This window comes from Dromiciops gliroides, chromosome 1 (assembly GCF_019393635.1).
Source record: "Dromiciops gliroides isolate mDroGli1 chromosome 1, mDroGli1.pri, whole genome shotgun sequence".
NCBI classification, from domain to species: Eukaryota; Metazoa; Chordata; class Mammalia; order Microbiotheria; family Microbiotheriidae; genus Dromiciops; species Dromiciops gliroides.
The window spans coordinates 110,338,675-110,353,676 of record NC_057861.1 but is presented as its reverse complement, the minus strand read 5'-3'; the positions used below and the strand labels follow the sequence as shown (position 1 = coordinate 110,353,676).

At 41.4% G+C, this 15,002-nt stretch overlaps 1 protein-coding gene across 1 annotated transcript in view; it reads right to left on the bottom strand.

The window, feature by feature from the left end:
- Positions 1-683: 683 nt before the first annotated feature.
- FBXO32 (F-box protein 32) overlaps positions 684-15,002 on the bottom strand; it is a 39,244-nt gene continuing 24,925 nt past the window's right edge. Inside the window, exons 5-9 of the mRNA XM_043974107.1 lie at positions 10,872-10,965; positions 9,886-10,070; positions 4,605-4,787; positions 3,428-3,571; positions 684-1,997 (exon numbers count right to left, since the gene is read on the bottom strand). Of these exons, the coding sequence (XP_043830042.1) occupies positions 1,908-1,997; positions 3,428-3,571; positions 4,605-4,787; positions 9,886-10,070; positions 10,872-10,965 (696 nt within the window). The 3' untranslated portion in view covers positions 684-1,907. The remainder of the gene's footprint in view (positions 1,998-3,427; positions 3,572-4,604; positions 4,788-9,885; positions 10,071-10,871; positions 10,966-15,002) is intronic.

Here is a 15,002-nt window from a genome sequence, read left to right as displayed (position 1 = left end):
GACAAAAGTACGGAGTGGCTGTTGAAAAGATCTCATAAAAAGTAAAAACACATACACACATAACCAACAATTAACTCATCAAGTCCTGAGATTCCTTTCTTCACAGTATATCCACCTAAATGCACCTTTCAAAAATCCTCTTTTGTATACCAGTCCCAGCACTGAGAACATTTAATGTGAACTCTGGGTTTGGTATGGGGACATATGGTATTTTTCTTTTTTTTTGGTCGGGGCAATGGGGGTTAAGTGACTTGCCAAGGGTCACACAGCTAGTAAGTGTCAAGTGTCTGAAGCCAGATTTGAACTCAGGTCCTCCTGAATCCAGGACCGGTGCTTTATCCACTGGGCCACCTAGCTGCCCCATATGGTATTTTTCTCCACCCTTCCCCATCTTTTCTTAATGATCCCTCTTAATGTCAGTGCCTTCCTTCTGTATGTTATCTCCAACTTATTCTGTATATTCACTGTTTGTACATAGTTGATTGCAAGTTGTCTCCATTAGATTGTGAACTCCTTGAGAGCAGGACCTGTCTTCTGCCTCTCTCTGTAGCCCCAGCACTTAGCATAATATCTGGCACATACTGAGCACTTAATGTTTACTGATTGGGAAAGTTATAGACTTCTATTGAGTCTGTTTTAGATATGATTAATGCGGGTTGACAAAAAAATTCATGTTGGACAAATAGAAGAGAAGTCTGATTTAATGATCACCATACTTTCAAAGGCAAGGGAACTGGTAATATATCTTAATCAGTTCACAGATATTTGAGACTTGCTTGGTAAGGCCACAGGAACACATAACCCCTCCAGATTCAGCTCGTCAACTGAATTGCTTTGTTAAGGTACTTGGGATGGAAGAAGTATAAAAAAATACCCTGAAGACAAAGAGGAATAATAAGTCTTTTCCTGGACATGGGTTATTACTGGGCCCTCTTAACCTCTTTTAACCCCAGTTTCTGCATTAGTAATCCTCCAGTTTCTATAGCAGGGCTACAGAGATGGATTTCTGTCCTGCTGTTCTCCCCACAGCGAGTGGCTTGGGGAAAAAAAAGCATTTTGAACCTAGTATTTTAGGTTTCCCATTCAAGAGGCAACTCCAGAGATTACCCCATTTCTCTGGATAAGGAAGCTCAAAATAAGAAAAACTTTGTCGTCAATATTTTCTCCTTTTAGTCACTTTTATAGTGATTAAAAAAATCGACAATGAAAATTTACAGCGTGCGCTAGAGAATGTTCTGTGTATGTGTGTGTGTGTGTGTGTGTGTGCTGACAAAAGCATTTTATGATGTCAGAGGTAGAAAATGGTGTGGTGTATTTCACGTTGCTGGATATGGCCCTTTATAGAATATAGGCTTAAGAAACGTTCAGATCTGTTACATGGGTTTTTCCATTGCTTTAAGACAATGACAGTTAATAACAACAATAACAAAGAACCACAAACCAAACCAGAAAACCAAAACATTGTCTTTTTGATCTGGATATGTTGTTTCTTCCCAAATCTCCATCTTGTAAACAGGTCAAGGTTGTCCTATTGTGAATTCAACTTTGCTGCTTTCCCAATCTTTGGAAATCAAATAGGGGTTTCAGAGTATGTAAGGCAAATTCAATGTGACTTCTGAAATATAGCATCGGTGCTGCTATAGCCTTGCTGGCTAATTATTTTTTTTTTAAAAAGTTTATTTACAGTCTGACTGTTCCTTCACACTAGTTCTATTAAGAAAGTCCATGTTCCTAAATAGCCAGTCAGCAATTTCATCTTTCTCCTCCAGGGTCCTGTCATTTACTCAACTCAGGAATTTCAAAGCAACATAAAAATGTACACTATTTACAATGGAAGTGTTCATATTGGGTATTCCAAAGCATCCCATGAGAACTGGATATTCTCAAGGGCTGTCCTGCTCGAGGGCTCAGAACTTGAACAAGTTGATAAAGTCCTGGGGCGACAGAGAGACAGAGCAGCTCTCTGGATTATTGGCTGTACAAGGATGGTCGGTTCCCTGAAAAAAGAACATAGAAGTTGAGCTTGGGTTCTCAGAGGCATCTCTTCTGCTCTTAGCATTGCAAAGCATTGGCTAATGTAGCAATAACAACCCTTTCTAGAGAATGCCATGGGAGAGTGCCACGTGGGCCTGGAAAAGCAAGGAACTACAAAGGAAACAGCAAGACCAGTTAATAGAGTGTCAGCCTCAGGAAACCAGGAAGACCTAGATCCAAGTCTTACCTTGGCTAAATCCCAGGTCTGTAGTCATAGGCAAGTCACTGTACTCTCAGTACACCTCAGGCAAGTCTTTTACTCTAAACCCTAGCTGTTGCTGCTGCTTCTTTTTTTTTGCGGGGCAATGAGGGCTAAGTGACTTGCCCAGGGTTCACACAGCTAGTAAGTATCAAGTGTCTGAGGCCAGATTTGAACTCAGGTCCTCCTGAATCCAAGGCTGGTGCTTTATCCATTGCTAGGAGTTGCCCCTTAAACCCTAGCTTCTTAAACTATGGGTTGTGACCCCATTCCAGGCCATGTAACTGAATGTGGAGATCTCCAAAAATCTGGCAACAGCAGAAGGTTATGTATACCTATTCTATATACCTATATATCCAGGATCATGTAAAAATTTCTCAGGTGAAATGGGGTGGCAAGTGGGAAAGTTTAAGAAGCCCTGCTCTAGAGTCTTAGATGCCTGGGGCTATCTCTGTCTGTGAGAACCCTTGTTTTTTTTCAGGCCCCTGTGACAGAGGAGTTGCACAACAGCATTGGTGGAAGGGAGATTCCACACCTGGGAACTTCCTATGAGGAAACCACAGGTCTAGACCCAAAAAAAAAGAAAAAAAGGAAGAAAGGAAGGAAGGAAAGAAAGAAAAGGAAAGAAGAGAAAGGAAACAAAGAAGGAGGGAATAATGGAGGAGGAAAGGAGGGAAGAGAAAGAGAAAGAAAGAAGGAAAGAAGGAAAGAAAGGAAGGTAAGTATATATGCATGTTAGGAAGCATAAAATCTCTCTCATATTGGGAAAGAAGGTTTCCTTCATTAGTATACAATAGGGAAGGAGCTCTATGGGGCATTCCTAGGGGCTCAGAATTTTTTCCTCACAGGGACCAAACTCACTTTCAGATAAGTGTGAATAAGGAATTCCCTGAAGTGGCTACATCATTTGAATTCAACTGCTTATATCCACTGGGCTCAAACCAATGACCAAATTTCACATAATCATAAACTTCAAATAGTACAAATTCAAATACATGTGACTGCTTCAGGGAATTCTTTGTTCTAATAAGCATCCACCTGTGATTTCATTACCTCACCATTATATTTCAGGCCACTGCAGAAGTAAAAAAGGCTTAGTTTTATGTTAAGCATATGACTAAAAATATTATTTGCACAGTCTCTGAGAGGACAAACCCTTCCTAGGCCTCTGTCAGGGTCATTTTTTCAACTCACCTTCCAAGAAAGGATGTGGCAATGTTTGCAGAGCTGCAAGGTGTCTCCATATTGCTCTTTCCTTGGGTAACATCGGACAAGCTTGAAATACATCTTCTTCCAATCCAGTTGTCCTTTATCAGATAAAATTAATCGCTTGCGAATCTAAAATTAAAGTAGTTACAGAGGAGTAAGTAGGAGCCTGGGATTATGGTTTGGAGGATTCTGGAAATACTTTCTCCAACTTTTCCATAGCACCCTCTCCTTGTGACCAATTTGCCCACAGAAAACACCTCAAAACCAGAAAATTTCCTCCTTCAGGATGCACCTGCAGGACTGTGTTCAGTTTTAGCTGGCTCATGGTAAGGAAGGCATTAAAAAACCAGTTCCAGATTGTGCAGGGAAGGCAAGTGGGATGGGGTGGGGTCCAGAAATCATTCCATGGAAGAGTAATAATAATAATTGGCATTTCTCTAGTCCTTGGAAGTTTGAAATGGCTTTACATACTTTATCTCATCTAAGCCTTACAACAGCTCTGTGAAATCAGTGTTACAATTCTAATTATTGCCTTTTCACAGATGAGGACACTGAGGCTGGGAAAGGTGACTTGCCCAAGGTCACACATGCTGGTAAGAATCAGAGGCAGGCTCTGAACATAACTGAAGATGGTCAGCCTCAAGAAAAGTAGCAATGGCAGTGGTAGTGCTGGGTGAGTGGGGATGACAGCTGTATTTGAGGGGTTGTCATGGGAAGTTGGAGAAAATTTGTATTGTTTGGCTCTAGAAAGCAGAACTAAGAACAATTGGTAGGAGGTTCTAGAGAGGCAGATTTCAACTCAGTAAAAAGAAGTAATTCTTTTACACAGAGTTCTCCATATGCGGAATAGGCTGCCTGTGGTGGTAGTGAGCTCTCCATGACTAGAGCTATTCAAGTAGAGGTGTTCCTGTGGAAGCTTGGTGACCAATCCTCAGGATGTTGTAGTGGGAACCCCTCTGTTCAAGTACAGGTTGGCCTAGTCGGCCTCTTCCAACTTTGAAATTGTATGATTTGAGAGTCAGAAAGGGTTGGGGAACCAACTTTGGGTATTATGCATTAGAGAATCAACTTAAGGAATTCTGGTGGGGAGAAAGAAAAAGATCAGAGAGGTGGAAGTCAGGAGGTGAAGATACAGGAAAAGAAAACCTGCCCGTTCAGTTACCTGTCGCTCTGTGAAATGATATTGGCAGAGTTTCTTCCATAGTAACCGGTCTTCACTGAGCACATGCAGATCTGGGGCCACCTGGCCCAAGCTGACAAGGTCCCTTCCATCTGTTAGCCTCTGCATGATGTTCAGTTGTAAACACAAAGGCAGGTCTGTGAAGGTGAGGCCTTTTAAAGCAGGCTAGAACCAAGAAAAATTCAGTTACACAGAGAAGGAAGGGAAAACCAACCAACCAACCAATTAAGAGGTAAATCCATCACTTGACCACCAACCACCCTCCACTCTCAAGCTGGTTTATTCTATAGAGAGTAAATCAAAAATTCTCTTCATTTTAAACACTTAAATTGGCCCCAGCTGTGGAGACCAAGTGAGAATAGTACCAGCCACCTTGAATTGATTAGTGCCTATGACGTTTTCCTCAGTTTCACAAAACTTGCCCTTTGTGTTCTTGAGATGTGTTACATATTTCAGAAAGCTCCTACTGGGATAAGGACAGTGTATCTGAGAATAGCTAAAAGGGCCACCATCATTTGGGGTATTCCATCCGATTTTTAGAGTCCCTCCATCCACAATGGTATCTATTGCCTAAGAGACAGACCTGGAAAAATCTGTCACCACCTATGTGGTTATGTGACTAGCTCTTTGGACTTGGGAATCAGGTGACCTGGGTGTAACACCCTGCCCTACTATTCACAAACTGTGTGACCTTGGGCAAGTGCTGAGATATAGTCTTTATCATCTGCAAAACAGAAATAAAATGTATGCTACCTTATCTCACAAGGCTTTTCAAAAGCAATATGCAAATATAGAGGAGGGAGTGTAGTGTGCTGGACAAAGAACAGGTCTCAGAATCAGGACTACAAGGGTTTAAGTGGCCCTCTGCTCCCTCCCCCAGTTGCTATAGGAACCTGGGTAAGTCACTTCGTTAATCTCTCAGTACTATAGGCAATTTTCTGAGAATATAAGGGTCAGCAGAGGGGAGGAGGGCCAGGGTGGGGAGAGGAGAGGAGCACTAGAGATCTTCCCACACCAATGAAATCACAAGTCTGGACCAAAAAAAAAAAAATTCCAGCTAGATTTCTCCCTCTTTCCCTAAAGAAATAAGCCAGGTAGGTGGAACAATGGATAGAGTGCTAGACTTGGAATCAGGAAGACTCAAGTTTAAATCCTACCTCATAACACTTGCTGGCTGTGTGACCCTAGCAAAGTCACTTCGCCTAAGTTTAGTTTCTTCCATCTTTGAAACGAGAATAATAATAGCACCTATCTCCTAGGGTTGTTGTAAGGATCCAGTGCGATAACATGTTAAGCAGCAAACTTGAATAAATACTAGCTTGATGATGGTAATGGTGGTGATGATAATGGTGATGATATTCCTTTCCCAAGGTCACACGGGAATGAATTGGCAGAACCAAGGCTTGAATTGAGGTTCTGTGACTTCATACCAGAGTTCTTTCCACGGCACCCCCATTGTTTCCTAACTCAATTCACATGCTCTTCCCTAAGCTTTGGGCCTTCTCACCCGGCCTGGTGAAAAGCATTATTAATCAGTGTTTGTAGACTGAATGACTGGATGATCTGTTTCCCCTCAGTCTGTAGAGAACATTTAGTTGTTTACCACAGTAAGGGCTTTGCAGGCCTGCAGAAGGCCCTAAACCCATTTGTCATTTATGATCTGCAGCGGATCGAATGAGCTCATAAAACCACCAGGGGATTTTTTTTTTTAACTTCCCAGTGAGTTTCAAAGTATCTACTTTTTTGGATAAAACCCACTGGCCAGTTATGACAATCGCTCCTGTTAGGCAGTCTGAGGACTCTCAGCTTTTCAAACTTGACTTTTTGGCTAGATCTTTGCCTTGACCCCCTGAAGTGCCCTGCCTCCTTATCAGTGGTTAAGAGCTCACATGCTCATCTTCTTTTGCTGAATATAAAGAGGCACCCAGGAAAGGAGAACCATTTTTTCCTTCTCCAAGCCAGCAGCTGGCTAGAAGCCACGCGGGCCCATTCCTTGGCCCTGTACCCTTCTTTACCATGTAATTCTGCCTGTGGAACAATGGGACAGAACTTTGCCTTGCTGCACACATCCCCAGTGCCTCAGATTTTGTTCTTCCAGAAAACAAGAACAAACCCTCTCAATCACCCTAGCCCTTCCTCTATCCTTCCAACATATCTCAGGCCATAAATATTGGCTCCATAGGATTCAATTTGAAAATTTATCTGGACTATAAATGTGTGTGTGTGTTGGGGAAGAGGTGAGTGAGTTCAAAAAGGGAGGTGAGCCCAAGAATGCTAACAGAATACTGGCCAAGCATTCTTACTCCACATGGGCACTCATTTGATAAATCTCGATTTCCCAGTTTGGTTCAGAATGAAGTGATGAGTCCTTCCCTCTCTCTCCAGCATCCTCTAGGAGCTTGGGGACTTGGAGCTTGCTCTCAAAGCTATTTACTTTAGAGCCACACTGGAGTAAGGTGAAATACATGAGGGATTGTGGTGACGGGGAAGTGTGCTAAAGTAAGCAATAGGAGCTTTGGGTTCAGGTCTGAAATCACAGGCACTGGGGACATAGTGAAAATCTCATGGATGGTAGCACTTGAGGTCCCCAACTGATATGAGTTAGAATCCTAGCTCTGACAAACAAGTTGTATGATGCTAAGCAAGTCACTCAATTCCTTTGAGTCTTATTTTTCTCCTCAGTGAAATGGGTATGATAATTTTCCACTCCTTTTCTCAGAGGGTTGTTAGAAGGAAGGTGCTTTCCAAGCCTCCAAGTAGTTAACAGAATGATGCTATTGTTAGGATCACACTGAAAAGGATCTTAGAGGTCATCCAGTTCAACTCTCGTTTTACAGATAAAGAAACTGAGGCCCAGGGAGGTTAAGGGATTTGCCTAAGGTCACACAGGTTGTATATGGCAGAGCTGAGACTTGAAATAAGGCTCTCTTACTACAAACCAGGTGCTCTTTCATGGTTGAGTAACCTTTCCTTGGTTATTACTGATAGTGAATTAGGACTATTATATTAATGCTGATTGTAGACATTTAAAGCCAGAAAGGACCTCAAAGGTCATTTAGTAGGTAAAGGGTTGACCACTTTGAGCCTCAGTTTTCTCTTGTGTAAAAGGCAAATAATGATACAAACAACCTCACAAGGTTGCTATAAGGCTAAAATAGGATCACATAGATACAAACTTTTGTAAACCATAGCGGGTCATATAATATCAACTGGGAATTCTAGCTTCCCTCAGCATGCACCTAGGCTGTTTTTTTTTTTTTTCAGGGCAATGAGGGTTAAATGACTTGCCCAGGGTCATACAGCTAGTGTCAAGTGTCTGAGACCAGATTTGAACTCAGGTCCTCCTGAATCCAGGACTGGTGCTTTATCCACTGGGCCACCTAGCTGCCCCCCACCTGTTTTTTGAGAACAACATCACAACTCCACCCAGCTTTCATCCCCCCACTCCCCCCAAGCTCCAGAAGATGCTGAGAAGAGAGGGAAATACTCTTTACCTCATTTTTAAACAGACTGGGAAAGCTAGGTCTATTGCATGAGAAGGGAATAATGGAAAAATCAAAAAGGCAATTCATACCAAACTAATACAAACCCCAAGACCTTTCCTTCACAATATTCAGATAATTAAGCCAAATGCTTTTGAAAAAAAATTACTTGAATAGCTTCTATTTTCCACTTGACTTTGTAGGTGATAGAATTATTCTTTCTCTTAAGGATTCCAAAATTAAGCCTCAGAGACACTATGACAAGATAACAGGAAGAACACACATGGTATTTTGAATTCTCTGCACAGCTACTTCAGTCATTAACTGTTATTTCTATAACAATCCTTTGTAGAGGCACAGGAAGTCTCTTCACACCACCTCTGGCCAATATGAAATAGACAAGACTACTTTCTTTGGTTCAGGAAACCACTATAAGTAATCTCCTTCCAATGATTAACGTGCTAAAAATCAAACAAGGAAGATCCTAATATAAATGCTTTGTTTGTTTGTGTCCAGACTTGTGTTTTCATCACTGCAGGGATCTCTAGGGTGGAAATTCTTTACATATGAAAATCAACAACTTGTAGTAATGTATAGTCTTAGAGAGTGTCCTGGGGCATTGAGAGTTGAGATTTAAGTGACTAAAGTCATACAGTTAAAGGCAGACAGGACTTGACCCAGGTCTTCCTGAGTCCAAGGCTGATCACCCACTATATCACAATGAATTCACCAATTTCTTTTACATGTGTTTTTCTGACAACACTTGCTAGCTATTCACCATGTTGGCAGTGGGTAACTTCTTAGGTTTGAGTGATATCTTTAGTTGACTGCACATATTTCTCAACACATTTCTCCTTAATATATTTCTCTTTTTTTGCTTAATATATTTCAATAGATTTTCTCCTTGTCCCCCCTACCAGAAATTCATATTTTCTAACAAATTAAAAGAGCAAAAAAGGTTTTTAGTAAAAACTGACCAGCACGCCAACCAAATCTGACATTACATGTAGTGTTCCACACCCAAAGTTTTATCTTAAATTTAAAAAATGAGGGGCAGCTAGGTGGCGCAGTGGATAGAGCACCAGCCCTGGAGTCAGGAAGACCTGAGTTCAAATCCAAACCTCAGACATTTGACACTTACTAGCTGTGTGACCCTTGGCAAGTCACTTAACCCCAAATGCCTCACCAAAAACCAAAAACCAAAACAAAATAAAAAAAAATGAACCTACAGATGTGGACTGAGTTCCCCCGTGCCCTTGCTGATCTACATTTGTGTCCAAACCCTATATCAAAAGGTTATTTTGTCTTTATGGTGGAATACATAGAACTGTAATTTGCAGGTCAGTACCAGCCCCAAATCCTGCTTCAGGAATAAGTCCCAGATCAATTGTATTGACGGACAGTACTTTGAAGCTAAGAATAAGAAGTCCATTAAAAAAGGGACAGGGAAAAGAGGAGACCTCCCCAAAACCTTTAAGGATTTCAGTGATTACAAACTTAGGAGAAATTTCACTTTTCTCATCATGCTTCTCTTGCCCTTTCCCTCAGATCATCCACTCCTCCCTTCCTGGCTCTTCCTCCCCATCCTCCCCTATTAGGGAATGTTTTGGCTGTCGTCTTTTTCTTGTTGAGGGCCCTGTTAACACATCAAGTCAAAACAATGGAGATCCTGCCATAACTAGAGGCTTCTGAAGCCCTAGTGTGGCCCCCCACCCTTAGCCCCAGCTGTGCTCAGGCAACCGTATGTGGAATTCACAGTGGCCCTATCCCTGCCTGCTCACCCTGGTGATTTGGATGTTGTTCAGCTGCTGCTGCCAATGTAGAATGGTCTCCATTCGGTACACCCACATGTTAATGTTCCCGACCAGAACGGACTTGCCTACCCTTTGGACCAGGGTACACAAGGATGTGTAGAGGGTCTGCAGCAACTCTCTTATCAATCTGATATTTTGTTGGTCTTCGAGGACTTGGGAGGAAAAAAGACAAAATTATTTTTCACATTCTTACATTTTTTTTTTATGATTAAGTTTGCTTATACAAAGTGACAAAGATGGTGATGCTTTGCATGATCATACATGTATGCCCATATCAGATTGTTTGCCACCTCAGGGAGGGGAGGGATTATTCTCTAATACTATTCTACTATATTATATGGAAATGTTTGTTTCATTTAAGTTGTCTATTGAGTGTTTTCTTCTTCCTCTTTTCTATATTTTGTATGACACTAGAGTTGTTATTTTTCCAGAAAGTTCTGCTTTGAATCAGCCAATTAATAACCAACTAGGATCTGTTAAGTGCATTATGTCTCAGATATTTTGTTAAGTGCTGGGGAGATAAAAATAAAAGGGGAACAGTTCCTGCCCACATGGAGTTTACGTTAAAGGTCGGAGAAGAGGATGTTCACACACTAAGTTGGTGATATACGCTGGCAATGAGAACAGACTGGAATATGGTGTTCTAAGGGGAACAGGATGGTTCTTTATGGAAAGGAGCATGATAAATGCATTAGGAAATTCAGTGAATTGGGTCCTGAGAAGTTCCATATAATAGCAATGCTTTGAGGTTTTTAGAGTGGTATTATTTTTTTCCGTCCACCTTTAAAAAATTAAAGGATCTGAATGCTTTGTTGGCACCCTCCTCATGCCTTTTAAAACAGGCACATGTATGTATACACACGTGTGTGCACAGACAACACACGCATAAATGTATACATGTACGTGTGTGTGTGTGTGTGTGTGTGTGTACACATGTATTAAAATAGGTTTACCTTTCAGCACAACTTTTTCCAGAATGTTCATGAAGTTCTTTTGGGCGATGCCACTCAGGGAAGTGAGTTGTGATTTTGCTATCAGTTCCAACAGCTGTGGATAAAAATAGAAGTTGCCAGGCTTAGAATACAGAAGTGTGTTTCAACCCCCCCCCCCCCATCTGTGCTTTGAGTCATGTGACACAGTACAGGTCCACATCAATGGCTAAAGAGATAAATGGCAGGCAGGGCCAGCCACAATGAGAAGGAGATGCTCAAAACAAAAGATAAATGGGAGTAATTAAAAATCCATAGCAGAGGAAGCGAGCTGAAGAATTAGATGCTTTTCTTTGAAAATATAAAGAATTCTGGCTAAAGTTGGGACCACCCCATCCCACGGGTCCTCCTTTTGTTGCACCCCATTAAGTTCATGCCTTTTGAAAAGAGACAAGTTTGTTGTGACCTGCTGCTAATAATGCTTTACTTCCGCATAATCACCTCCCAAGTAGCTAAAGGACTCCAATTTTCCTTTTTCTCTTTGTCCCAGCCCATATCTTGTAAAGAACTGGCAATGAACATTGAAATGCTTATAATATGAACAGAGAAAGATGATAGGAGAGAATCAAGGTTTCTGGGTAACCAAGCCCCAAATAACAAAGTGGGTTATGCTTTCATTATATAGTTTGAACCTTCATTGACTCTTTTTAGAGTTTACCAAAGTAGGTACGCTTTTCCAATGGAGTCTGAAAATAATTACATTTGGGGTAAGAAGAATAAAAGGTCCTAATGAAAATTTTCCTTTCCCGGAGTCTGAGGTACCTGATGTCACTGGGAATGGAGGAGAGAGGGTTAGGAAAGCAATTTTTACATAATCTTGAGAACTGGAATGGACTTTACAGATCATTTAGTTCAATCCCTTTAATTTTTTTTTAAGATAAGGGAAGGAAGAGCTGAAAGAATTTAAACAAATTGCCCAAGGTCATGCAACAGATTATTGGCAAAAGCAGCCCTCATACTCAGGTCTCCTTGTCAACTGCTGTTTAACCAGCCCATGCTATCTCCTAATTTTTGAAGTATCTGATTCAAGCAAGAGCTCATAACTTTTTTGGTTTTCTGGACCCCTTTAGCAGTTTTGAGAAACTTACGGACCCCTTCTCAGAATAAGGTGTTTAAGTGCATAAAGGAAAACATACAGAATTACAAAGAAAACAATTTTATTGAAATTAAGTCATAAAAATATGTCTATGTTTAGAAAGAAAGTTCATGGGCTTAAGGTTAAGAACCTTTGGTCTAGATCACCACTCAAGTTATGGGTTTTGCATAAGCAACAAAGAATGCATTATAAACATTGGTTTTGTTCATGGCCGTGGGCTGTGAGCTCACAGCATAGAAACGTATTTCTGTTACTTGTCTATTTTGCTTAACACTCTTCCCCAGGCATGTGACTGTTAATTGGGGAGCTGGAGTGGTTAAAAGTGACTGATCAACCCTTCTATTTATTGGCTAGGCCAACACCCTGCACCAGAAGGCTGATGTTCTATTAATATCCTGCACCTCATATGACCCTCAAAGAGTAAGATGAAAGAAAACAAAAACCTAGATCATTGCTCAGAAGGGCAGGCTGCCTTGTACTGTGACTCATCATTAAGGGGAAAAAAACCCCAACACCAAGGAGGATTCTGACTGAGAAGCCCATCCCAAATCCAAGGTCCATTTTAACCTTGGATCACTTAAGAGTATTAGGGCTATTTTAAACCTTGTCTAAAAGTACTCCAAATCACAAGGTGCAGGTGGGTGGGGGTGTAGGGGGTGGGGAGTGTGCAATCGAGGAAGGAGTGATGCCATCAGGCCTTTGGTCTGAGAGCTTATCTTGAAAGGAGGAAGAATAGAATGAAAAAGTATTTGGTGGCCAAAGCAACTGACTGACAAATCAAAATATAAGAGGCATGCTTGAGGCAGGGCCTTAGGATCTAGGGCCAGAAAGGTCTTTAGAAAAGATCATCTAGGGGGCAGCTAGGTGGTGCAGTGGATAAAGCACTGGCCCTGGATTCAGGAGGACCTGAGTTCAAAGCCAGCCTCAGACACTTGACACTAGCTGTGTGACCCTGGGCAAGTCACTTAACCCCCATTGCCCAGCCAAAAAAAGAAAAAAAAAAAGAAAAAGAAAAGATCATCTAGCTGAACTTCCTCGTTTTATAGAGTAATACACTGAGGCCCAGACAGCTTAAGTGATTTACCTGAGACCACACAGGTAGTATGATAGTTCATTCATTCATTCACTTACTCAGTCACTCACCCATTCAATATTTCTTAAGTAGCTACTCTTTATAAAGCTGCAAAACCTGGGTTTCCTCACTCTAAATTCACTGCCCTTCTCACTCTATCAAGTTTCTTCACTCCATGTTTTATGTGTCTTTGTATCCTTTTATCTCTTACCAATTGTGATACACTGCACATAGTAGTTGCTTAATAAATATTGTTGGGTAGAAATTACAGGAGGAATTCAATGTAAGGAATGACCTTAATTATCAAAGCTTCCTAATAATGAAAGTGATATCCCTGTCACCAAGGGTATTTAAACAGAGGCAGGATGACTTGTCAGGAATGCAGAAGAGGGGATTCATGCATCTGGCAGGGGGTTAAACTAGATGACCTTTAAGGTGCCTTTAGGGTTTGGGGATTCACCAGCTCCGTATTTTAATCCTAATCATTCCTACGCGGTCATTTTCTTTTCAGTACTTCAGCTTCCTGAGCTACAAAATAGGAATATTAACACAGAGACGAAAATATGTATACATTTGAGCACACACAGAATCCTAGATAAACTTTGATGGTTTAAAGTGCAAATCACACGATTTGTCCCAGTAGTACTAGAGTTATCCGTTAGCTTGCTGTGTCATTTTGAACACTGCTCTTATAAGCATTAAATAGCCCCTGTAGCAATGTTTCACCTATTCACAGAACCAATTAATGCACTGAAGTGGCTTCTCTTGCCTTTAGGTGGCGCTATTTACAAATCACTTTGCTGATAATCATGACTGCGGTTTTAAAAGCCTGGAAGAATTTTCCCCCTCTCTAAAGTGCGCATATTTAGGAGTATTTCTCTGCTAGTATCTTTAAATAGGATGTTTAAGCTCTAGCAAAATTTAATCACTTTTGTCATTTGCTATGACCCTATGTCCTAGCATGGCCTATCCTGCCTTCTTCTGATCAGGCTCAAGCAGAGCTTTTCTGCTTTTGAAGAGGACCATTGAGAAAACCTCCACTAAGGTCCTACCCCAGTGTTTCATCATGACATGGAGGTGACCCTGGGTTCTCAAAGGCAATGCCGAGGGAGTTCAAGTTCTGGCAAGTCCTGCCAGGCTGTAAGGCTTCCAGCACCCACCTGATGATGAGCTGTGTTATTGTCATCTGAGAACCCCAGCACAGACTCATTACCAGAAGGTTGGTTCTCAGATGATTTTTTTTTGCATTGGGGGTTGAGGGGGAGACACAGCAACTCAGGAAGAATTTTAATTAAGCTGTGGATGGTTTATGACATGCATTTCTAGAGGTAGTGCCCATGCTAGTGAAATCATGAAGTTTCTAAGGAATGAAGTGAGTGGAAGGAAACTAACATGAATATGATTTGGGTCATGTATAGTTGCTATTTTCCTATGCCATCACTGTCAAGCACATAGATTTAGAGGTTCTTTAGAACTAGGAGGGGGGGGAAGAGAGAGAGAGAGAGAGAGAGAGAGAGAGAGAGAGAGAGAGAGAGAGAGAGAGAGATGGAACACAAGAGAGCTGACTTGAATTCAAGAAGACTGGGTTTTATGTCTCATACTTTCTGTGTGACCCCAGACAAGTCATTTGACTTTTACCTCAGTTTCCCTTATCTGTAAAATGGGGATAACAGTATCATCTCCCTTACAGGATTGTTGTGAGGACCAAATGAGATAATAAATGTGAAATGCTTTGCAACGTGCTACATAAATATGGTTATTGCTATTAGAAAAAGAACTGGGTTTGTGCCCTGGCTCTCTGCTGCTTACGATCTGTGCGACCTTTGGCAAGTTATTGAACCTCCATGTGTCCTAGTTTCCTCATCAGTAAAAAGGGTGGTGGGGGAAACTGAATTTGAAGCATTGGAAATAACAGGTAATCTCTAAG